This window comes from Malaya genurostris, chromosome 3, assembly GCF_030247185.1.
Source record: "Malaya genurostris strain Urasoe2022 chromosome 3, Malgen_1.1, whole genome shotgun sequence".
In the NCBI taxonomy this organism is placed as follows: domain Eukaryota; kingdom Metazoa; phylum Arthropoda; class Insecta; order Diptera; family Culicidae; genus Malaya; species Malaya genurostris.
Window position 1 is genome coordinate 151,830,675 of NC_080572.1, and position 26,887 is coordinate 151,857,561.

The 26,887-nt window shown below is 35.9% G+C and overlaps 1 protein-coding gene across 1 annotated transcript in view; it reads left to right on the forward strand.

The window, feature by feature from the left end:
* Positions 1 to 26,887, forward strand: part of LOC131438107 (threonylcarbamoyladenosine tRNA methylthiotransferase) — a 206,456-nt gene that overhangs the window by 57,052 nt on the left and 122,517 nt on the right. The window contains exons 2-3 of the mRNA XM_058607914.1: positions 20,661 to 20,732; positions 20,801 to 21,566. Coding sequence (XP_058463897.1) covers positions 20,804 to 21,566 — 763 coding nt within the window. The 5' untranslated portion in view covers positions 20,661 to 20,732; positions 20,801 to 20,803. The remainder of the gene's footprint in view (positions 1 to 20,660; positions 20,733 to 20,800; positions 21,567 to 26,887) is intronic.

Here is a 26,887-nt window from a genome sequence, read left to right on the forward strand (position 1 = left end):
AAGAACTGTTAAAAGATTTAAGTGACCCTTTTCAATTTATTTCTACAGAACATAAAATGAACAAACAACTTCAAAATTTGAATCAGAAAGAAACTCCAAAAACGGTATCTTATGACGATGAAAACGGCAATGCTGTTTCTAAGAGTTGCCTAATGCCTATAAAACAACAAATTAAAATATTTTTTGAGACGGAACAGGTTTTTGCAAAAACGATTGAAAATATGCGAAATATAGAGGAAGAAAATGAAATCACTAATGTTATAAACGGACAAATATGGCAAGCGGTTAAAGCGGAATTTGTAGATAAGACAGTCATGCCATATTTCTTGTTTTCGGATGAAGTAGAGATGAATGATGCAATTGGTGCCCATTCGAGAACCCATAAAATATGTGGGTTTTACTATAACCTTCCTTGTATTCCGTCTCATTTCTTATCACGCTTAGATAATATTTTTGTTGCATCATTTGTAAAATCGAAGGACATAATGGATTACGGTCCTTCTGATACAATGAAGGAATTGATAGACATTTTATATGATTTGGAAAGTAATGGTTTGAAGCTGGTAATTTCTGGAGAATCTGTTACCGTTTATTTTGTACTAGCAGGAATTCTTGGAGACAATTTAGGAATGAATACTTTGATGGGGTATACGGCATCCTTCAGCTCTTTATACTATTGTAGATTCTGTAAGACAAACAAATATGAATGCCAAGTAATGACACAACTGAACTCTAATTTGAATCGGAATAAAAAGAACTATTGTGAAGATTTAACCAGGTGTTATAAAGAGACAGGTATCAAAGAAGAATCGGGTTTTAATAAGTTGAAGCATTGTCACGTCGCTGAAACTGCAATAGTCGATCCGATGCATGATTTATATTCTCATGGAATATGCAATTATGATTTATCGCTTGTTTTAAACTACATGATAAAAAATAGTAGTAGTAGTATAGTATTTCACTTCAATGTATAAATTATAGGATTCAAATGTTTAAATATGGAGAAACAGAAAATCGTAATACGTTTAGAAAAATAACAAAAGAGCAGATTAAATCAACCAACTTTAAAATGACATCAAGGGAAATGTTACTCTTCATTCGATATTTTCCTTTAATTTTCGGTGACTTGTTTCCAGAAAATGATAATGTGTGGGATTTTATTTTGTCGCTGATTGAACTCATAGATTTAATTCTATTGCCTAGGTTTAATGAAGAATTATTACACACATTGAAAGAACAAATATCTTATCACCACACACTCTATAAGAAACTATTCGATAAAAAATTAAAACCGAAGTATCATATTTTATTGCACTACCCAGATACAATAAGAAAAACGGGACCACCTCGTTATACATCGAGCTTCCGATTCGAAGCATTTCATTTAATTTTTAAACGGTATTGTAGAAACATAACATCTAGACGAAACATTTGTTTAACGCTTTGTAAAAAAGCAAATTTCATTTTTTCGAACAATGCCATAAACGCTAATTTTTTTCACGATCCGCTAGTTTGTAAAAGCAAGATCAAAATAAAACTAATTGATTTACACTATTTTCCGTATTTACAGTTAACAAATAAACTACTAACATCATGTTTTTACGCATGTAAAACGGCATTGTATAAAGGAACTGAATATAAAGTTGGTTATTTTTTGACATTATATTTGAATATGCAAAATATTGAGTTATACGAAATTAAAGATATATTGATAGCCGATGAAGTGCTTTATGTCGCTGGGCAGCAATGGCAAGTTTTAGAGTACTCTGATCATTTCGCAGCTTTTGAAGTTTCTGAACCTTGTGTTAAGTTTTGTTTAAAAAGAATCGATGTGTTCGATGGACCACCAATTCATTTATATACCATTAATAGTAGGAATTATATAAGACTCAAAAAGTTTTTCATGTAAACCCTGAAATATATTTAAAATGAGTAATAACGAAATCTAGTGTTTTGATATAAAAATTAAACAGAATAAGGTTCATTTTCAAGTACTATTAAATGTTCTGTACTGTACTATATTATGGTAGAAGTCGATAGTAGTTCCAGCCAGTTGAAATAAGTGAATGTCACCATGCGCATAGTGATTGCAACCATAAGATAGAAGAGAAGGCGTGGTAAAATTTACCATCATTGTACTATGATATAACGAAATTTACTATGTGCATGTGCCTCAATGGGAATGGTAGAAGTGACAATAATTATTCTCGAGATAAACATGTTATATCGTCTGCCAAAATTCATTGGTATACTCTTGTTAACTTAACCCTCCAAAATAGTAACGATTACCATGATCTTCGTTTCAGTGTAGCGACCCCTTGAAAATGACAAAAACTAACTATTCGAGCAACACTGTTTAGGTTGCTATGAACTAGTTACCAAGGAGCACCAGAATAAATAAACAAACAGTTTGAAATAGTTATGGCATAATTCCGCATTGCATTATTAAAAACCTTTTACAGAAAATTGCTGATAACGTATCTCGATCGATAGCTTCCGTTCGAAAAGTTGTTTCTACACTAGAACAAGCAACGACACAAATCCGCGACGTCGTTTGTCAAAAGTTTGATGATGCAATCAAAAAAGATAATTTGGCATCGGTAGAACGATTCTTCAAATTTTTTCCTTTACTTGGAATGCACGATCAGGGAACACATCTGGTGGTGGATCCGTTGATAAACTGAATGCGAAAGACATTGATGCCCTCATTAGTGGAATAACAATAATTCATTCGTGGGCTGAATTATAATATATAAAATTGGTCAAACACCGATTCTTGGTGAGTGGTTTATCTTCGTATAAATGGATTTCAAATCGCTTTGTGTTTTTTAGTTTGATCTCGAAAAAAGTTCTCTGGAACCAAATACTTTAAATGAGTTGATTGAAAAGTCCCGATCGAATACGCAAATGCAGGAAATTCTTGGGATATATTTACTTTTTGAGCGTTATTTCATGGAAGAAAGCATCCTGAAAGCGATAATTTTGGACAGCATTGAAACGGGGCAGCAAAGCTCTAGCATGTTGGATGATGTATTTTTCATTATTCGGAAGTGCATTCGACGTTCGAATGGAACGCAATCTAGTTGCTTGGAACAAGACTTCATAAATGCTTTGAAATCACCTCTGAAATCTGGTTACCGGTTACATAGATCTAGCCCAATCGGCACTTCAAAGCTCAATCCAGCAAGGGCAATTACAAACTAGTGATGTTGAACAGGCACGTTCAAAATTTTTGACAACCGTAAACAATGCTGATATGTCCACCAAGTTTATAGAAACACTGTGGTCGCCTGGAGTTATAAAAAAGTCTACATTCAATCGGCTTGGTGGACTAGTTTTAAACCAGGAAGCTCGAGCAAAACTTTAAACGAGGAATGTAATTCTGGGAACGTTATGAAAGTGATAAATGCTTAGTTAGATGAATATATTCCCTCTGAAGATAACACACGAGAAGTTTTTTATTGCCTTAAACAACCGAAATCAAATTTTTGGTAGTGAATAATTTGCGTTGCCGGTACGGTACGCCACTACGAATTACATATTCGTTATGAGACAAGTACTCCAGAAGTGTCGAGAATACAACGCGCCATTGACTTCAAAGCGGCGTACGATACAATCGCTATGGTAGATTAGCATTAGCATTAGAGACCGCCCGTGTGTTGCTACTCCGTTATTGATCTGGACCAATTGAGATTGCAAAATGATTTTCTGAAGCAACATGTTTGGGAATAACACATTGTTTCACACTGTGCAAACTGTATTGAACCATGCATGCTGATCAATACCGACGCCGGCCACGTCCGAATGCAGATCTACTTGGGAGGGGAAGGATTGTTAGTTCGATGCATGTTGCTACTAGGAACCGAGGAATCCTCTGCATTCCCACATGCATCACAGGAGAGGATACTTTGTTAGTAAATGTTTTAATAATGTTATCATGTGTTTATTGCTCTGGGTAGCCGGCTACCAAGAATGTTTTAAAGTGTTATCATTTTAAGTGTTACTTTGAGCTGGCAATATAATGCACGAAACAGTCAATCTCCGAAATTGACAAAACTCCGGACAGACGGCTGTCGAGTATGCAGTCACTCGTTTATGCATCTACTTTTCGCAAATTTTTTAGAAATAAGTGTAACATGTAGACATCGCACATTTAGACGAGCGCCCATTCCAAACGCTATCCTGAACCACGTCGAGTCTGCTTTCCCAAACGAATATTTCAAACGCTAAATATTACCTATTGTTCGAACATAATTCACGTGCTTTATGTTAGGTTATGAATCCCTAGGACAGAGCCTGAAAACTGGCCTGTCCAGAAAGCATCTTCCAACTTTTTACCTGTGATGAATTTGAAGAATCGGCCAATGTTTCAGGAATGAAAGGGAGGATTAAAATATTCAACGCAATTTGAATTACAACTCATATGAAAGATTCAATCTGTAGAACTTGTTTTATGAATTTTTGATTTTTTAAATTTTCTAACTGTTTCGGTAGACTTTGTATTTTTTACCGAAAAATTATCTTCTTGCTTGCCTAAGTCAGTAAATTCGCTAAAAACGCGAACCGTAGAATAACAAAGCTAAAACTAAAAAACGGAGAGTAACAAAGAAGATTAGAAAATACCAAATGAGGTGATGGGGGCATATCCGACAACGCATTAGTTCTCATCCCCTTCGAGTATCAACACGTTTGCGTCCATCACGACTACGTGCTTGTTGTCCGGAATATGCATGATTGGACAACACACGGCAGAATAAATGTCGTTTCAATCTAAGCTACAACAAGTGGAAAATATTAGCTACAAATAAAAAATAATTTCACAAAAAAAACTACTGGAAATAGCACAAAAACAAATTGATATTACTGGCAGCGCTGTTTGAGAGAGATCTGGCATGACAGCCCTTTAGGGATACATTTCGTAGCCCTTTAGAAATATATTATTAGAAAAAATACTCCCTTGTATGGCGGCAGTCATTCCTGTGTGGTAAAATATATCCTTTCAACCACGCCAGTCGTTCCCTCAACCAAACCTTTATTCAGCACGACTTCACCATCACTGAAAATCAATAATTAAACTATTTATTTCACTAGAACTTTCTAAAATCACTGAAAAAAACACTTGTTATTAGAGCAACACAGAAGCACTGTGTTTTCTTCTCCAGTGATGCCAGTTCCTCCGATTCAATCGCTATGGTAGATTATGCACGAATGCGGATTTCCGTGTAATTTGACGTGATTGGTCGAAGCAACGATGGATAGAGTAATGTGCTACGTCCAAGTATCTGGGACGCTCTCGAGTCGTTTCAAGTCTCAGAGAGGGCTACGGCAAGGTTTTGGAGTCTTTTGTCTCTTGTTCAATATTGCTTCGAAGAGCGCGGATCAACACGATCTTCCGAAAGTACGTACAGCTCTTTGGCTTCGCTGACGATGTTGATATTGTGACACGTAACTTTGAGAAGATTATGGAACGAAACATCGAGCTGATAGCCGAAGCTAGAGGTATCTGACTGGCTATAAAAAGATACATATTTAAAAAATGAGCAAAAATGACTCAAAACTCTTTGAAAGAATAAATTTAATACCTGCCAGCGGGCCAACTACACTCAGTGGTTTCGTTTCAAGTGAGAATCTCTTGTTTTTGTTTACATTCCATATGTAGTAACCAAGGCTACTGGCAGCGTTGCCAGGTTGCCAGATTTGTCTGGCAAATGCCAGATATTTCTCGTTTCGACAGACACTCAAACTAACCAGATCTTTTGCCAGATTTTCCAAATTTTCCTAGATTTTGTCAGATCTTGCTAGATCTTTACGGTTTTGCCATCTTTACAATAGGTGGGAGACCTTTTTTTTGTTCATTGAAAATGAAGCCCGGCAAAAATTTCCTTGTATATAGTAGACCCAGACAAATCCAGATAAATTTTTGAGTTTTGACAGATTCTTGAAAAAATAACCTGGCACCTCTGGCTACTGGTAACTGTTTTTCAAAATCAATAACTTACCAACTTGTGTTGCCAGTTCCAACATTTTTTCAAGCAAATCCGTTTTGACATTACCAGTTACTGAGGGGTAGTTAAATTTGCGATACAGTACTACCCTTCTGGTAGCCCCCCCGACAAATCAGATTCCTAGCAACACTAGCAATAGAAATTGGTACTATCTAACCAAATTTTTACCTAGCGAAACAGAAGAAAATATTACCAACTACGTTCAATCTAAAACTAATTGTAATCGTAGCCACATTGTTTGCATCAAGCTTGTTAGGCAGTACCAGGACAGACCGCTATCTTTCATTTCGTTCAAATTAAGTGTTCCGCAAGCTTTTGAGCAAAATATTACGTCACCTAATTTTTGGCCGAATGGAGTGACAATCACCTCTTTTTTAGAGCGCAAGCCAGAACAGAGAACAGAATCAGCTATGCGACCACAACCGATATCCCTACGCCGATCGACCCCCTCTCGTCCCCTGCCCCAAAGATTGCTAAATTATCACAGGACCAGCAGGCAAAATCAATCACCTCGTTTGTTTCCAGCCGCTACACGTCTCACTCGTCTAACCCCTCACCCCCGTACACCCTTGTTGTACCCTCTGTCGCCGACACCGTTTCATGCATCAACAGAGACACTGGTCTGAGCATCTACTATCAGAATATTGGGGGAATGAACCGTTCTCTCGTGGACTACTATCTGGCCTGTTCTGATGCTGCGTATGATATCTATGCTTTTACCGAAACCTGGTTAAATGATAACACGTTAACCAGGCAGATTTTCAGCAATTCCTACTCCGTATACCGACTTGATCGCAACGACGAAAACAGTTTGAAAAAGAGCGGCGGTGGTATTCTTATTGCCTGTCGCTCCAAATTCAATTCTCGCTTGGTGTCTCTCTCAAACTGTGAAAATGTTGAGCAAGTTTGGATCGCTCTTTCGTTCACACACTTTACATTGTACATCTGCGTGCTTTACTTTCCGCCTGATCGCGTGAATGATTTGAATCTGATCGAACAACACTTAAGTTCTCTTTCATTGATAAGCGATAAATTGAGCTTAAATGACAAAATTATAATTTTAGGTGATTTCAACCAACCTGGTATTAAATGGACTCGCAGTTCTAGTAAATATCTTTATCCGGATGCTTCATGTTCTTCTAAAACTCATACTACATTACGACTCCTGGACGATTACAACACCGCAGGTTTAGTTCAGCTAAATGATAACTATAATAGCAATAATCGCCTTCTGGATCTTTGCTTCGCCAGTTATGAATTGTCGAGTACTTGTTCCATATCCATCGCTCCTTCGCCACTGGTTAAAATGTGTCGTCATCACCCTCCTCTCCAAATCACTATACCTGCATACACGCCAACCGTTTTTAATAACGTTTCTGAAGGCACATATTACGATTTCTAAAGAGGAAATTTCGAGGCAATGAATCAGTTTTTGCTGTCGCTAGACTGGAGAAGCCTGTTTACTAATGGCGATTGCAATTCCATTGCTATGTTATGGTCCCATATAGTTTCGTATGCTATCGATCAATTTGTACCCAAAAATATTCGACGTGAATCTGTCCATCCCCCATGGTCCAATCTGACCCTAAAACGTTATAAGCGTGCTAAACGTTCTGCTCTAAGAAAACTATCGAAGCATCCTTCGCTCCATTTGAGATCGTACTATATGTTCCTCAACAATCGTTATAAGCGACTGAACAAAATGTTATTTCATTCCCACCTCCTTCGTGTACAAAATAATTTAAAAATCAACCCCAAAAGCTTCTGGAACTACGTGAACGAACAGAGGAAGGAATCAGGACTACCCAACCAGATGTTTCTTGGTGACGTTGAATCATCCGTGTTGCCTGACATTTGTAGCCTATTTAAATCACATTTCAGCAATGTATTCTCTGATGAAACCTTATCGAATGATCAGATCTCCAAAGCTATCATTAATGTTCCTCGCCGTTCCCCGATTGGCCCCCATCCAATCATAACGACAGCTATGATTGATAAAGCGTGTTCTAAAATGAAACTATCTTCTAACGCTGGGCCCGATGGTATTCCTTCTCTGGTATTGAAAAAGTGCTCGAACAGCCTTCTGATTCCACTATCGATGCTGTTTAATATCTCACTCAATTCAGGAACTTTTCCGGATATTTGGAAAACATCATATATTTTTCCGGTTTTCAAGAAGGGAAATAAAGCTGATGTATCTAATTATCGTGGGATAGCCGCACTATGCGCTGTGTCTAAGTTACTTGAGAATATAGTTCTGGACTTCATCAAGCATAACTGCAATAACTACATCTCGGAAACACAACACGGTTTTATGCCAAAACGATCAACTACAACGAACTTATTGTCTTATACATCTTTTATAATTCGATCCCTACAAGCACGCCTTCAAGTTGATGCTATCTATACGGATTTCTCCGCAGCCTTCGATAAGATAAACCACCAAATTGCAGTTGCTAAACTAGAAAAACTTGGATTCAGTGGATCTTTACTCAACTGGCTTCAATCATATCTTATTGGTCGGAAAATGTTAGTGAAAATCGGTGAATGCATTACAACACCATTTGCTGTAGGTTCTGGAGTCCCTCAAGGCAGTCACTTGGGACCATTTTTATTCTTGCTCTACCTCAATGATCTCAACTTTCTATTGAAATGCCATAAACTATCTTTCGCAGATGATTTTAAGCTTTATCATCTAGTAAGATCGCCCGACGACACTATATTTTTACAGTCACAGCTTGAATCATTCGTGAACTGGTGTAACGACAATAGAATGGTCCTAAATGCCTCGAAATGTTCCGTTACGTCGTTTACTCGCAAACACTCGCTATTTAGCTACGACTATAACATTTCGCAGATTGTACTGAAACGAGAGTCTACCGTTAAAGATTTAGGTATCATTCTTGATACCAAATTGAATTTCAAAAGTCATATCGATTATGTGATCTCTAAGGCCTCTAAGCTTTTAGGTTTCGTCTTTCGCATTACTAAGAGCTTTGTCAATGTACATTGTCTTAAAGCATTATATTGTGCTCTAGTCCGCTCGACGCTTGAATATTCAGCTGTTGTCTGGTCACCCCATTATCAAATCGACATAGATCGGATCGAAGCTATTCAACATAAATTTATTAGATTTGCCCTGCGTAACCTACCATGGAGAGATCCTACTAATCTTCCTAGTTACATAGATCGCTGTAAGCTTATTGATCTTGATCGGTTATTCGTTCGTCGGAATGTCTCCAAGGCAACATTCGTTGTTGATTTGCTTCAATCACGTATCGATTGTCCCGAACTCCTTCAATTGATTAATCTCGACATTCATCGACGCAATCTTCGTTCCCACCCCTTTTTGAGATTACCTGTTGCAAGAGTTTGGTTATAATGAGCCGTTCTCCAGTATGTGCCGAACATTCAACAACTGTTCCAATGTCTTCGACTTTCATTTATCTCGAAACATGATTAAACGATTGTTTCATAGTCACCTGTCAGATTAGGATTTGTCTGGAACCGTTAATATTTTATTTTCATTCAACCCCCATTCCGTCTCTCCATCATCTTCATTTGAAACTAACTAGATTCGCTCGCCTAAATTAACCTGGTCGTTACTTCCTCTTTTTTCTGTCTTCTACCATCCATTTTGATCACTAATTAGATCTACATACCGATTCTAACCTCGTCGTTTTTTCTGCCTTCCACCATCTTTTTGATAACTAATTAGATCTACAGGCCGATTCTAACCTCGTCGTTTTTTTTTCTGTCTTCCACCATCTTTTTGATAACTAATTAGATCTACATGCTGATTCCAACCCCGTCGTTCGTTTTCGCTCGTTTAGCACCTCCTCCACCAACCCTTGTTTTCAATTTACCTAATAAATTTTCTCCTCTATCTCACCTTCTAAGTAAGAGTAGTAATATTGTTATGCTTGGTGTCATTAACTAGTTATAGTGTTATAAATTTAGTTTTAACTGTTAGTTTTAATTGTAGTGTTAGGCTTAAATGTATCTGTTGGATCATTGTAATCTGTTGATACAAATGAAGAGGAGGTTTTATGCCTGCTGGAGAGAGAGAATGTCAAATTTCATCTCCATCGGGCTTTTCCCTGCTCCAAATAAATAAATAAATAAATAAATAAATAAGATAGTCGAGTGGCAGGTCGTGTCGTCGATTAGGCTATGTCTGGACAAATCCGATATTTACTTTTATTTATCACAATTCAAAACTACTTTCATGCTTTTCTGTCAACCACATTTAGCAGATTCTTTTCTTACAACAATTCAAATCTGACTGACTCGTCTACGGGACGACGCTCGAGACTTACGGATATTTTCCGCGAACTCTCTGAAACTGACTAACTGCATAGCTCTTCCCAACTATGGGTTTTTAAGCTCTTAACATTTATTTTCGGGTGAAGCCCGAATATTTTAGTACAATCTGAGCTTGCGATTTTAAGTGAAATGGTTCATCCGACTTTCTCCCGAAGTTCTACCCGAAACCGAGACCATTGTCACTATGCCAGTGGTAGTGACTAGTGTATGTGAAAATGGCTTTGTTTCTACAGCATCGCAGCGATGACTAATGTTTCTACAACAAGGCTGCGGTTACGCTAATATGAGGGTTAGCTTGACGAGTTTCCGACATAACTTCCTACCTTTTTACTAGCAAATTCAAAGGAAAATTTGCTAAGGGCGCTGCAGCTGCCTTGAAATCATCAAACAGATGGTGAGTATGCAAATTGTACTCTCGGAACTTATCTTGGATCGTCCGCAGGCTAAACATCTGATCCGTCGTTGATCGGCCCTCGCGAAAACCAGCCTGGTATATTCGCCGACGAAGGACTCTTCAAGCGGCCTCAGTCTGTTAAACAGGATGCGCGACACTATTTTGTGCGCCGAATTCAGAAGGGCAATTCTTAGGAGGATATGGTGGATCGATTGGTGCAGCTGCTCACTTCTGTGTTTGAGAAGTTCGACCGGGATCTCATCCTTTCCAACAGCCTTACTGTTTTTCAGCTCGCTCAGAGCCTTCTTAACCTCATACAGTGTTGGTGATTCCACTGCGATGACCTTATGTTTTTCAGATTCATAGACATGGTAGACACAGTTTTACAACAGCATTGAGGTGGTACAGCGTACACTGAACATGTTCCTATCGTAGCCGTCTTACGAACGAACACTTTTATCTAACCATCTTCTCTGTTTATCGCTCTCCACTCTTCTCGCTCTATCTCGTTTAAGTGTCTTCTCGTGAAATATCACGACCTTATTCGAATGTTGGCACAACATTCGCGATTTGACTGGAACATTTTTAACGGAAAGAATGACTATCTAGTATGGATTAATGAGGAATATGTTTTCTGGTTCAGTTTTTGTGGTTAGATTGAAATGTCTCGTTTTTTCATATGTATGTGGCGCTTATCATAGTGCTGCTACTCGGTAATAGGTGGCGCTACCCGCATAGCTTTTAAATTTTCATCACCAATTTCCATATTGTCGCAAAACTGAAATGTAGAGGCGCTGCTTGTTTAAAGATGATACTTTCAGCAAAGCAAAGTCTTGGCATTACATTCCTTTGGTGGAATTTGGCCTTTCTGTTTCAACAGACTTCGCAGCCGATTCTTAATTTACAGAATCATAGCATGGCTAGTACTATGGATCCTACTGACACTAAGAATCCTTCCAGGTTGGGGCTCGAACATACGGCAACTGGCTTGTAAGACCAGCGTCCTATGCATTGAACCGCCAACCCGGGACAAGACTTTCAGCAAGAGCTGTCTAATCGATAGGAAAATTTCTAATTACTCCACCTTTTCAACGATTTCTTATGAAAACTGGCAAATTCATTTGAAAAATCATAGTAGAAGTTAAAGAAAAAGTTTTTACTCAGAGGTGGTAATGTTGATCTTAGTTCATTGTGCGAAATCTACCGGTTATTCAGAATAGAGCATTAAACTTGGTTTGATAGAATTTTTCAAATGCCTGGAAATAACAAATAAAGTATCCAAAATAATTAGTACTCGATCGCTATACATTCTAGTACTCGACATTGCACTGGTATCTGCTGAAAAAAATGTTGATCCGAAAAAACCTAACCTTACCCAATTTCACACATTTCTGAAGATTTTTCATGTTTAATCGTAGTTTACACTAAAAAAAAGTAGTAGTAATCACTTTGAAATCGATTTTCTTCTACTCCGAGTGTACTTTTATTGCTGATATCTATTTGTACTATTGAATAAACGATAAAAATGTTGCAAATCACTACTGCCGATATGAAAATTTCCGAAAGAATCCTCCTTTTCTTGGTTCCATTTTTCATTGGTAGGCGTCGTTACCGGTAAATCAGCTTTGCGACAATGTGCCAATCGGAATCAGCCAAACATAATTTCAATTTCATATACCTTCAAAATGTTGGCTTGGTAAGTTGATGTAGGATTTCAGCGCTCAACTTAAACTATCAACACCATTTAAAGATTTTTAGATCAATTTGTGATTCGTCGATTGATTACAAAACTCTCATCTCGTCACTACTACCAAAGAGAGCTCAGACGAACAAAATTATTTTATTCTTACCTTTTTTTGAAAAATCTGTATGAATCTGTATTGAGTTTAAAAAACCTGTACAAAATCTGTATTCTGTATGATATCTGTATGTGCATGTAAAAATCTGTATAATACAGATAAATCTGTATAAATGGCATCTCTGCCTGTATCTAAGTTATACCACGACGTAAAATACACTGGTGGTGTGATAAGACAGTTTTGGTTGTGTTGGTAATTTTCTCACGAAAATAAGTATGGCGCGCCGGAATTCAAGCATGTAAACATAAACAAACGACCATTTCAGATCGGGATTTCACTTCTAAGTTACTCCAGTTGTCGCGCAGCCTGGCGAATCTTTGTCACTAATTGAAAATCTGGACATTTTTTCTTCAAGGGCTTGCAAGGTAACGTCGAAATATAGAAAATTGTACACACATCCGATTCTGTTCATTTCGTTGGAGGAAGGATTTGGCGGATCGCATTGTGGTATCTATTACATTTATTATGGATAATGGAGTGATTGTGCTGTGGGTGGCATTTCAAACAGATGAAACATCCCGGAACAAAACACCGCATTTCACTGTCAATATTTTCGCAAACAGAACCAACTCTAAATATTTTCATAAAAGCAACTCCCGGAACGTCATTTGTTTATGTTTTTTCTTCTTCACGTATCTCTGTTATTCCAAAATAAAATGACAACCGCACTAACACATAGAAAAACGTGATCACCAGGGTATTTTACATCGTGAAGTTATACCATGTTCACCAGCCCCCTGCTATGACGTCATGAAACTGTGGCCAGCATTATTCTGCAAAAACCAAAACAATGAAGAAGAATGGCTAACAAAAATCTGGATATTACAAACTACTTGTTTATTCAGTACCCTTTAAAACACTTCCCCGCAAATTATCGATCAGAATATCATCACTACGATAAGGAAATTAAGATTTTACTCGAATTGAAATGCTCGAATGTTTGTTTACCGTACTTTGAGCGTTCTGATTGCCCACCAAATGCCCCAGATGTTGGCCACGCTAGCACTTGCTGGAGCGCCCTTTCTTTGCCACCGGGCTGATGTTCACATTAGCGCTGATTAGAGTGCCTATAACCAGAGTGGCGACTTCTCATCCGTAATGTCGGCAACAATTCAAAACATTCCATTAGCTTTACATTGAATTGACAGGTCGTTTGCTCGTTTGGAACTGGTAGCTGTCATTCCAAACGAACAGCTGTCACCACTCTGATTATAGTCACTCTAACGCTGATATCACTCGATATACCGAGATGATATGCATATCATGTCGAAGTGTTCACATATGATCGAAATGATATCGTTTGACAATCAAGTTGTCATATTGAATGTTCTCATTAGAAACAAGATCAATAATATTACCTTTCTCTATTAAAATTGAATCAATAATTGAAGTCTTGCATTTTATGGTCTCCGAACACAAGTATTGGTTGAAAAAATCGAAATTATAATGATTGTTTATTGTCACTCGCAAAGTGACGTTCATAAATAAGTGCGTTCAATGCCATTATCCGTGTTGCTAGTTGTGATTTTTGACCACTCGACATGATATCGTACATGATATCCCGGATATCATGCCAAAATGATAATACGCATTGACATTAAATTGTATGGGATATCAAGTGATATCGCACATGATATCATCGGATATCAAGTATATCCGTATATCACTTGATATCAGCGCTAATGTGAACATACTATTATCCGAGCGTTTTCATCTTCTCACCTTCGCTGAAAATGTCAAAAATTTCAACACTCTCATTAAACATAACTCAAAATAGAGTGACACATCACTCAAATTCATAAAAAGTGCACATACTCTGAACTTGAGTTACCACCTACCTACTCATTTTTGAGTTAAGGGACGAAATTGTCAAAACTTGAGTAATTTTTTCTCAGGCTGTGAACCATTTCACGGTTAATTTTAACTTTTGGTTAAAATCTGTCACTTGAGTGGTTATTTGGTAACGAGTAGTTAAATTTGACTAAAACTGTGGCCCATTTCAAAATTTGACGGACGGAAAGTTATTTGGGTTTATTTTCCACTGGAAATAATTTCAACTGAAGAATTAGTATTAGAATTTTCATTGCGAGATTTTTTTCAGTGTTGGAAAATAACTATCGATCTGTCAAAAATAACCATGCTCTCGAGCAGGGTTATTTTTGATAACATCAAATTACACGCTTAAAAATAGTTACTCAAAAATGAGTAAGATCTCACTCATCTATACAGAAAAAGTGGAACAACTCTAATTTAGAGTAACTCCGAAGTTACTTAAATTTGAGTTCTTCCACTGGAAACGATGTTTGGGTAAAATCTACTCATTTACTGAGTAATACTTTATTTTTACATGTGCCAAAAAATAGAGTAACTATCACTCAAATTTTGAGTGAAATTTTATTTCAAATATACCAAATTTGCAAAAAAAAACTCCTTTTCTGATTGTATTGTATTAAAATATTAAGTAATTGAACTCAATACTATATCAAGTGTTGGTCGCTAGGAGTAGTGTTTTAATCGCAAATTAACATACATGTTAGTTATGCTCAGGCACCAATCAGACAGTTATTCCTCATAAATGACATTTGAGCATATTCGTTTCCAGTCTAAAGCACAGCACGGAGTTTATCATTCCGGTTTTTGCAGACACAACACCGTTTGTGTTGAGCGACTCACCCTCGAAAAACGCGATCTCACGAACAAAAAATACAACCTGTTGCTACAAATGGTTAATACAACTTTTAGACTGATCTTGCGAATAGTAACAAAAAAACGAGTTCTTGCGTTAAACTCAAATTTAGAGTAGGAGTTACTCAATATCATTGATGATAACTACTCAATTTTTGACGTTTCCATGTATCATTTGAAAACGAGTAACTAGTACTCAAACTTTGAGTAACTTTTTCTAAGCGTGTAACCACTCGAGTGTCAGATTTTAACCAAAAGTTAAAATTAACCGCGAAATGGTTCACAGCCTCAAAATAAGAAAAAAATATTTTGTTCAAAATTTGAGGAAGTTCAACTCAAAATTTGAGTTCTTTGCTCTAAAAATGAAGAAACTTTTCTTCGTTATTTTCATATACAAAGTTATTCTTCTTTCTTTTGAATGCGCAAAATAGTGATTCAGAACCGTTTCCTTTTGAATGGTTTGGAGTCAAAATTGAATTATTTTGATATCCCCATGTTGGGCTTTTCACTAAGCATAATTGAAACCACAAAACATCGATGATTGACTTTGATTCATGTCTTCAAAACCGGATCTAGAAACGTTAATGAAAAACGACGTATTCTTGCATTCTTTATTTCGATAAGAATATTTCGAGAATGAAAACGCACTGAACTGCAAGAAGTGTTTTTTTCACTCTAATGTTTAAAAACTCAACGCTTATTGAACAATCCAATCAGCGTGGTCACCACGAGATAGCGTTATGGTGATTGTTTTGACATATCCCATGTATTTAGAGAAATTTTTGAAGAATTTTTCAATTTACTTGAGTTTGAAAGAATGCAGATGGCAAAACCTTGCAAATATGGGTAAGAAAAACGATTATTCACGTGTTGTCATCAAACATATGATTTCAAATTGTCGTATACTCTTGACAATCTCGGATGAAATTTGAAATTTTTCAATTCACATACAGATTTGATTTAGATGGTAAAACATGAGTAAATACACTTGCCATAAAACTTTTGATCATAATGTATCAATTAATGTCAAAATCCAACCCGAAAAATAAAGAATATCTCAGATATGAAAACAGTACCCGACCTCACTTCTTCGAATTTGGTATTTCATGTTACGATTTCTCCGTAAATATCAATCAAACATACCACGGAAAGTTACTGAATCATTAAAGATCGATTTTTTACCAAATTATCACACGTTTTTGTATGTTAGTATTCGATTCATAAGAAAAAAAACCCTGCATTTTGTTCGAATCTTCAAGCAAAATCTGAAAATTATCACCATCGCTTAGTTCAAAGCTCGCCACTCGGGCAGCGCAGCGATCGCGAAAGTGTTGGTTGGATTCTTCAATTCTAATATATGAATAAATGCGAGAGAACTCATGACAATGAGTTTATTTTACTTAACTCAAATTTTGACATATTGTTCCAGTTTATGAAGTTGAGTAATCGCAATTCAAACCTTGAGTTATGTTCAAAGAGCGTGTATACACTGAAATGAAAATCTTATTTATATTCATTAGATTTGTCATATGTTTTTATTTAATGTGTACGTCAAATCTAAATGGACGTTATCATAATGAAAGTTATAAAAATATCCCATACAATTTATATGGAAATCCGATGAAAGTCGTGAATCGTACTGCTTGAAGCTGAAGGAATAGTTGTGTCATCAATATTCGTCAACTTCTCCAGACCATTTTTTTCAGGAAGTTCCGCATCTCAATGTAATTTTAAATCGCTGAAAAAACAGCTTATCCAACTTCGTTCAAGGATATGCGTTAACGGACCATGAAATATATATCCGGTACGTTTCATTACTCTATCTGTCTAGTAAGATTCATTTTTTTTTAATTTTCAGTCTCGGGATCTCACTTCTCTTTCGCAAATATCATGAGGTGCTCCCTTACCGAACGGAATACTAGTATAGCTTGAATCCTCAAAGAAAAGTAGTAGTTTGCAATTATCTACTATTCGTATGACCTCCATTGAAAGTTATATATATATATATATATATATATATATATATATATATATATATATATATATATATATATATATATATATATATATATATATATATATATATATATATATATATATATATATATATATATATATATATATATATATATATATATTATACTTAACTAGTCATATGGTATATATGAACCTATCTAAATAAATTCGAAGTGAATATAATATGCGCTTCATAAATTGTTCCAATGTATGTTGTGCGGATATCTAGTAATGGTTATAAGACGCGCCAATAAATTTGACTCAGACTGGAAATTTCATTCGTTATATGGAAATCTTGTAAAAATAATGTTAAGAAGAGTTTTATGTTTCATAAGATTATCTCATATATTTGACATGATGTTGAACACATCTTGTAACTATTATTGGAAATGCTAATAGTGCAAAATCATTAGAATATCATATAATGTGAAAAAGAAAATTTAGCTCAGTGTAGTTTCACCCAAGTACAGAGTTGCCAGGTTATTTTATCAAAAATCATTCGAAACTCAAAAATTTATCTGGATTTGTCTGGGTCTACTATCTACAAGGAAATTTTTGCCGGGCTTCATTTTCAGTGAGCAAAAAAAAAGGTCTCCCCACCCATCGTATAGAGGCCAAAACCGTAAAGATCTAGTAACATCTGACTAAATCTAGGAAAAAATGAAAAGTCTGGGAAAATTTGGAAAATCTGGCAAAAGATCTGGTTAGTTTGAGTGTCTGGCGAAACGAGGAAAATCTGGCATTTGCCAGACAAATCTGCAACCTGGCAACGCTGCCCAAGTATATTTCTACGCAGCGATAGCAACCCTACGGATTTATCCGTACACTGAGCTAAATTTTCTTTTTCACATTATATGATATTCTAATGATTTTGCACTATTAGCATTTCCAATAATAGTCCAATCCACGTGCGAATGTGTTGGTGTGATTATTCTCAGCAGTTGAAAGGTTAATGCTAGTGTGAGTGTGTCGAAATAACCCAATGAATTTTGTCGAGCCGCATCGTGACAATTATTGAAAACATATATGCAATAAAAAACACTGCAATGCCAAGAGAACAGTTGAGAAAGACATAAAATCGTTCATGAAACTCTATATCACGTAATGGTACTGTCTTCTACTTGGTTCATTAGTCCATAGCTTATGAAATTATATATGCATTTTTCGCAGTGTATGATTATGAGTGAAAAATGTTTTTATTTTTTTGTTTCAATTATAGAGGCTTTAACATCTTAGGTCATTCGCCTCTTCGGACCAGAAAATCTTTCTGACCCTATGTGCGGGGTTGGGAATCGAACCCAGGCGGGCTGCGTGAAAGGCATCGACTATCCCATCACGCTATACCCGTCCCCGTGAAGTGAAAAATGTTTTTCCTCAGTGTAAAATTGAACCCACAACAAACTTTGACTTCGGCTCGCACACATTCCAATTTCGTATATGAATAGATCTGCGCACTCTACATCGGTGTGAGTATCAGAGACGTCAAATTGCTCAATAGTTACAAGATGTGTTCAACATCATGTCAAATATATGAGATAATCTTATGAAACATAAAACTGTTCTTAACGTTATTTTTACAGGATTTCCATATAACGAATGAAATTTCCAGTCTGAGTCAAATTTATTGGCGCGTCCTATAACCATTACTAGATATCCGCACAACATACATTGGAACAATTTATGAAGCGCATATTATATTCACTTCGAATTTATTTAGATAGATTCATATATACCATATGACTAGTTTTATAAAATTTATATTTATGTATATAAATATATATATATATTTATATATATATATATATATATATATATATATATATATATATATATATATATATATATATATATATATATATATATATATATATATATATATATATATCTATATATATATATATATATATATATATATATATATATATATATATATATATATATATATATATATATATATATATATATATATATATATATATATATATATATATATATATATATATATATATATATATATATATATATATATATATATATATATATATATATATATATATATATATATATATATATATATATATATATATATATATATATATATATATATATATATATATATATATATATATATATATATATATATATATATATATATAACTTTCAATGGAGGTCATACGAATAGCAGATAATTGCCAACTACTTTTCTTTGAGGATTCAAGCTTTACTACACTGAGCTAAATTTTCTTTTTCACATTATATGATATTCTAATGATTTTGCACTATTAGCATTTCCAATAATAGTTACAAGATGTGTTCAACATCATGTCAAATATATGAGATAATCTTATGAAACATAAAACTCTTCTTAACGTTATTTTTACAGGATTTCCATATAACGAATGAAATTTCCAGTCTGAGTCAAATTGATTGGCGCGTCTTATAACCATTACTAGATATCCGCACAACATACATTGGAACAATTTATGAAGCGCATATAATATTCACTTCGATTTTATTTCGATAGGTTCATATATACCATATGACTTGTTTTAAAAAAAATTATATATATATATATATATATATATATATATATATATATATATATATATATATATATATATATATATATATATATATATATATATATATATATATATATATATATATATATATATATATATATATATATATATATATATATATATATATATATATATATATATATATATATATATATATATATAACTTTCAATAGAGCTCATACGAACAGCAGATAATCGCCAACTACTACTTTTCTTAGAGGATTCAAGCTTTACTAGTATTCCGTTCGGTAAGGGAGCACCTCATGATATTTGCGAAAAAGAAGTGAGATCCCGAGACTGAAAATAAAAATGAATCTTACTAGACAGATAGAGTAATGAAATGTACCGGATATATATTTCATGGTCCGTTAACGCATATCCTTGAACGAAGTTGGATGAGCTGTCTTGTCAGCGATTTAAAATTACATTGAGATGCGGAACTTCCTGAAAAAAAATGGTCTGGAGCAGTTGATGAATATCGGAGACACAACTATTTCTTCAGCTTCAAGCAGTACGATTCACGACTTCCATCGGATTTCCATATAAATTATATGGGATATTTTTATAACTTTCATTATGATAACGTCCATTTAGATTTGACGTACACATTAAATAAAGATTATAAGTTTCCATATAATTTCTATGAATTATATTCTGCATATGATTCATATGACAAATCTAATGAATATAAATAAGATTTTCATTTCAGTGTAGACAAGAAGCCAAATCTACGGATTTGACCTCAGGGAAAAGTGGCATCACTGCTTCTACGTGTTTTTTTTTTTTATTTCAGTGAAGGTAAACAGTAAACACTTCGCTACAGCGTGTCGATTTTGTCTTCGAAAAAAATTAAGAAATCTTTTAGGTAATTTTGTAATATCTATCACTTTTTTCCTACTAATGTACAATTTTATAATTAACAAATTTATACAGCTCATGGAACATTTAGAAGATATTGAAGACTTATTATTGTCGCAAATTATATCTCCCAAAGAACGCTATGCAAGGAAAAAAAATGTTACGGTCAGACCACGCGATAAATTTAGAAACGAAGAATTCAAAAGCACGATTGAGAAAATTGTTATTTCAAATATTGTTCCAGAAACTCAAAAAATTTTTTTGAAAACTTGGGGATGTTCTCATAATAATTCAGATAGTGAGTACATGGCTGGACAACTTGCATCGTATGGGTACCGTATAACACAGGACAAAGAAGAAGCAACTCTATGGTTGCTTAATAGCTGCACAGTCAAAAATCCTTCAGAAGATACATTTCGCAATGAAATTCAGACAGCTCAACGAATGGGTAAACATGTTGTTCTAGCCGGTTGTGTACCTCAAGCTGCGCCGAAGTCTGAATACCTAAAGGAATTCAGTGTTGTTGGTGTTCATCAGATAGATCGCGTTATTGAAGTCGTAGAAGAAACACTTAAAGGACATTGCGTGCAGCTGCTGCAGGCAAAAAATCGAAATGGAAAAAGAGTTGCCGGACCAAATTTGTCGCTTCCAAAAATAAGGAAAAATCCTTTGATTGAAATAATACCAATTAATTCTGGGTGTTTAAACGCGTGCACTTATTGCAAAACCAAATTTTCACGAGCAGACCTTGTTAGTTATCCAGTAAAAGATATTATTGAGAGAGCGGTACGTGTTTTTACTGAAGGAGTATGCGAAATATGGTTGACATCGGAAGATACAGGTAAAATTGAATTATAAAATAGCTTTGTTCTAGGCTAGAATCGTGCTCCTATTCAATAAAAAACCACAGTTCTCAAAATGTGCACTACCCCGACGAAATCATACGCTTCGATTTCATCCGACGGAAATGTCTATTAAATCGAGCTAAGCTTTCGTTAATGTATTAGTCAATTGATACCGTATATTCGAACCGAGGAACCGATAAAGGCTGTTAATCATTTCGCGAAATAGTTGACCTTTTAGTTAAAATTTGACACTCGAGCGGTTATTTGGATGTTGTCAAAAATAACCCTGTTCGAAAGAATGGTTATTTTTGGCATTGTACAAGTTAACTCTGACGCAGACGGAGGTTATGGCGGAGAAAAAGTAAAACGCGTGCGTGCTTACAAGTGACTACTTCCCTATGAAATTTGTCGACCCGTATCGGTCCGATCATCGGCCCGATTATCGGACCGATTGAGCACGATATGGGGCCGATCGTAGCGCTTCCATCGGCCCGTCATCGGACAATTCTGCACCATTTGCATCAACCGCGTCGTCCTAAGAAAGCTTTATTTTTACATTATGTATCGCTAGAGAAACAGAGCGAAGGAATATCAAACAAGGCATTTTCAAGACGACGTCTTCCCGATAGGGTGTGAAATAGTGTTGAACATTATTTTGTTTCGATCATAGAGGCTTTAACCTTAAGGTCATTCGCCTCTTAGGGCCAGAAAAACTCTGGCCCTATGTTCGGAGTTGAAAATTCAACCCCGATATATCCCATCCTCTGTGTATAAGACATCCGCTCTCTGCTTTGGTATTTCTTCACTCTTTTGTTCTATCGATACACTATGTAAGCTTGAAACGCAGTCAAAAGCTTTCTTGCACGATGCGTCCGATGCTCGGATTTACTGGGTTAGGGTGAAGCCAGAGTGGGAGCGACGCGATGCGACAAGCGACGCGATGCGAATATCAAAGGATTGCACGGCGAAGCACGACCGAATTTCGTCTACTTTAAAAAAATGAACATGCATGCCACAGTAAACACCATGCGTTGCGTAGCGACGAGCGATTTTCAGCGCGACAAGCGACCAAGCACCACGTGCACAGTTTTCACGCGATTTACGAGCGAACAGAGGTTGAATTGATTTGTGTCATGACGGAACAAAAAAAATCGATTGATGTTGAAGCGCTAATCGGTGCTATTTTTGAACGAAATGCGCTCTGGGATCAACAATCTCGTATTTACCGGAACCGGGTTCTTGTGAACAAGTGTTGGAAAGAAGTTTCGGAAATATTAGGAACTACTGGTTAGTATAGTTTACGTGTTTACTGTGGCATGCATGTTTATTTTTTTAAAGTGGACGAAATTCGGTCGTGCTTCGCCGTGCAATCCTTTGATATTCGCATCGCGTCGCTTGTCGCATCGCGTCGCTCCCACTCTGGCTTCACCCTTAGGAATGAGTTTTATTCGTACTGTGTCATACATTGTATGTGTGTTAGAAATATAATGCACCGAAGGAAATTATTTAGTAGAAATGACGGCGGTGTCTTAATGCTGCGTAGCCCAACACTCCTCCTTACCGTTGTCAGTTCGAAGAATGAATTGCGTCTTTGATGCCGATAGCAAATCGGTGTCGCTCCAGCTTCACTCGGTCTAAAGGTTTCGTCATGAGGTCTGCTATCATGCTTTCTGTAGGCATATATCGAAGTTCGATTATCTGTTGCTGGTGTAGATCCTTAGTGTAGGCATACTTTGTATCGATGTGCTTAGAACGCCTTTCGAGACGATCTGACTCAACAATCCTGATGCATGACTGATTATCTTCCCAGATAACAACAGGGTTGATTTGTGCTTGCTGTAAATCTTTTAGCAATTTCCGGTACCACATTAATTGTTGACAGCCGTCTGTTAATGCTACAAATTCCGCTTCCGTCGAAGACAAAGCAACGCAAGATTGCTTCCGTGTGCCCCAGTCGATGAGACCTCCACCAAATTTTAAAAGAAAACCAGAATGTGATTTTCTGTCACTTTCGTCGCCAGCCCAATCAGCGTCGACGAAACATTCCAAATCACCAGATCCATTGCCGAGATGTAAGCGAAAATTCTTTGTAGATTTGAGATATCGAAGAACTCTCTTTGCTTCAGTCCAATCACGGTTTGTGGGATTTGTGACTTTTTTTTCGAATAGTGACATGGCTACGCTGATGTCAGGCCTTGTGTTTACCGCTACATAAAGCAAACTTCCTACCAAACTGCGATACGATGTGCTTGTAGGCAATTTGTCCTCCTCCTTTTGCTTGAGGTACGCGGGATCGATTGGTATTTTTGATGGTTTGCCTTCTTCGTGCCCAAATCGACATATCATCTTCTCAATGTTGTTTGTTTGATCAAGAGTGAAGTGACCATCAACTTTTTGTACATGTATTCCGAGAAAATGCTTTAGTTCACCGAGACAAGAGAGCTTGAATTGGTGATGCAGGTGTCGCCGAATTTTCTCAAATTCGTCTTCTGAACTACATACGACGACCATATCGTCAACGTATAATAAAATATAAGATTTCTTACCGCTAAAATTCCGAATGCACAAGCACGAGTCGCTCTCAGCTTGTTTAAAATCCATGCTTTTGAATACTGTATCAATATTTTTATTCCATGCTCTAGCAGATTGTTTGAGTCCATAAATGCTCCATTTGAGATGACATACCAATCCGTCACTGTGGTCAAAACCTGGAGGCTGTTTCATGTACATGTCTTCTTGCAGTTCTGCGTTTAAGTATGCACTTTTTAAATCTAGATGTTTAACTAACATTTAATGTTTGCTAGCTAGTACCAGAATTGTTCGAAGAGTAGTTTGACAAACGACAGGGGCGAAAACCTCATCATAATCTTGTCCAAATTTCTGCGAAAATCCTTGGGCAACTAGCCTTGCCTTGTATCGTACTGTTTGTCCGTGTTCATCTTTCTTCTGTTTATATAGTGATTTTCACTGTCGGCTAGAAAAGATTGCGATGCGATAAGATAGCGACAAAATGCCGCAAAAATAGCGAAACTGTCATTCGCATCGATTCAACCCCTTCGAGACCACAAGCCAGAAAAAAATATTTTTTGAATTGACCGTTACAACTATTTTTTTATTTATTATTAAGAAAACTTCAGTCATAATTAATTTATATTGATAATGCGTATCATTACGGCTTCAACTTGCACGGATTTTTTAAGCGTGTGCTATTTATTTGACATAATGTACAATTCAGACGATCCGCCTCCTTCCGTCACCGTCACCGAAACGTCAGCTTCCGTCAAAATTAATTTAATACTTTCTTTACCTGAACGTTCACACGCTCCGTCCGTCAAGACGTTCCGTGACGGTGACGTTACGTGTGAATGGTCCATAAGAATGCATGTAATTAATGTTGACGGTGCCGGTGACGGAGATTGACTGTGACAAAAGAAGACGGATCGTCTGAATTAACAATTGTCGCTAAGGAATTTTACCAGTTGAAAATGCAATTGGCCTCAATCCAACAGCGGATTAATTTTTCTTTTGGCTCTAATGCTAGTTAATTTCAATACAACAGACAGCGAAGGGGTTAAAAAAAACTGTCCAATTTTCTGGCAGCGATGCCAGGTGAAATTTTAGGCGTCTGCGTATTAGAAATGGTCCTATGCGACCTCAATATTTCGAAGTATGACGAAAAAACCAAAAGAAAACCCTACAGTAATAGCAAAAGTCATTAAAATGAACGATTGTTTATAAAAATTTCGAAAATCTACAAACAAATCGGCTTAATTGCAAGTCTGCTAACAAACGAAATTGCAAATTTACATACCAATTTGCAAACCTGGCATCAGTGGTTCTGACGCTCATTATTTCGCAATCCTGTGACGATTCCATCGCATTCTATGTCAAGCCTAGGACAGGACCTGACAATTGTTAATCCACTTTTAGGACCAATTTCGGACCAGCTCATGATTGGTTGAAATTGACATAAGCAATCACAAGTTGTTGAAATCAATATTACTGCAGAGTGGTAGAAAAAGTGTTGTCAGTATCGTCGGTAACAATGTAGCTTGATATTGGATATTTTATTTTTCGGGTCATCTTTTCAAAATTATTAATTTCAATAGGATTTAAGGTCAATTCGTTTTTAAGTCCTGATAATGCGAAAAGTATACGAGTACATTTAACAATCACTGGATGATACAAAGAGAAAGACTGAAATCACGAAGTGTGATATGGACGAGAATATTGATTATGTTGGTTGAGAATAGCACCGAATCTTTGGATATTTCTGTATGTTATTATTTTTCTCAAATAGAATATGTTGAATACTTTAGTTAATAAAGCTGCAAAAATAATTACCCAAAATTGAGTGTTTTAGAAAAAAAATTTTAAGCTCTTTCAACTAAACATTTTCTTCAAAAGAAACATCTGATCAAAATGAATCCAGAGCTATATTTTTAACCGATATAACATTTGTCTAAGTGTTTTCAAATGATAAATAGTTGCATGTTATAAGGGGAGAAAGTTTTCAGAATGAATAATTATCTCTACTGGCAACAGTGATCGCGAGGCATTTATTATTTACAGCAGGGAGCAACCGGAATAAGAAGAGAAATATTTTTTCTGAAAAAAGAAGCCAGTTGTCTGGTCCTGTCCTAGTGTCAAGCTGAAAACCATATATCCACTTACATCCAATTAGGGATGTCGGAAATTTCGAATTACTCGATTATTCAATAATCGAGTATAATGTTAAAACTAATCGATTGAAATTTATTCGATTATCTGGGTTATTAATCGATTACTCGATTATTCATTCGATTATTACTATGGGATTTTTTTAATCATTCGATTAGCTCAATAATCGAATATTAGTTTTGAGCTATTCGATTAAATATTACTCGATTATCTGGGTTATTAATCGATTACTCGATTAATCGATCGATATTACGACATCCCTACATCCAATGCACAGTGGTCCGGATCCACAATTTAGGGGGACAAAAACATTTGTGGCTTAGCCTCATACTTTAGAGCTATGATGTCTTCGGAACAAATGATCAGTGAAAGATAAGCCATATTTTGAAGCATATGGTATTAGGGTGGTTCTAATTATTAGGGTGATTCAAAAATTATTTTCCGTATGTGTTGAGATAGAGGACTGCATCCTTCGGCAAAATTGTAGGAAAACTTATATCAAGCAACTTTGCCGAAAACACTATTGTAGTATCTCTAACGGTTTTAGTGTTACTTCTATTTTAATAGATCAACTTAGGGTATTCCCAAAAAAAATCAGATTTTTTGCTCTAGCTTTCTTAATATTCACTTCTCGATT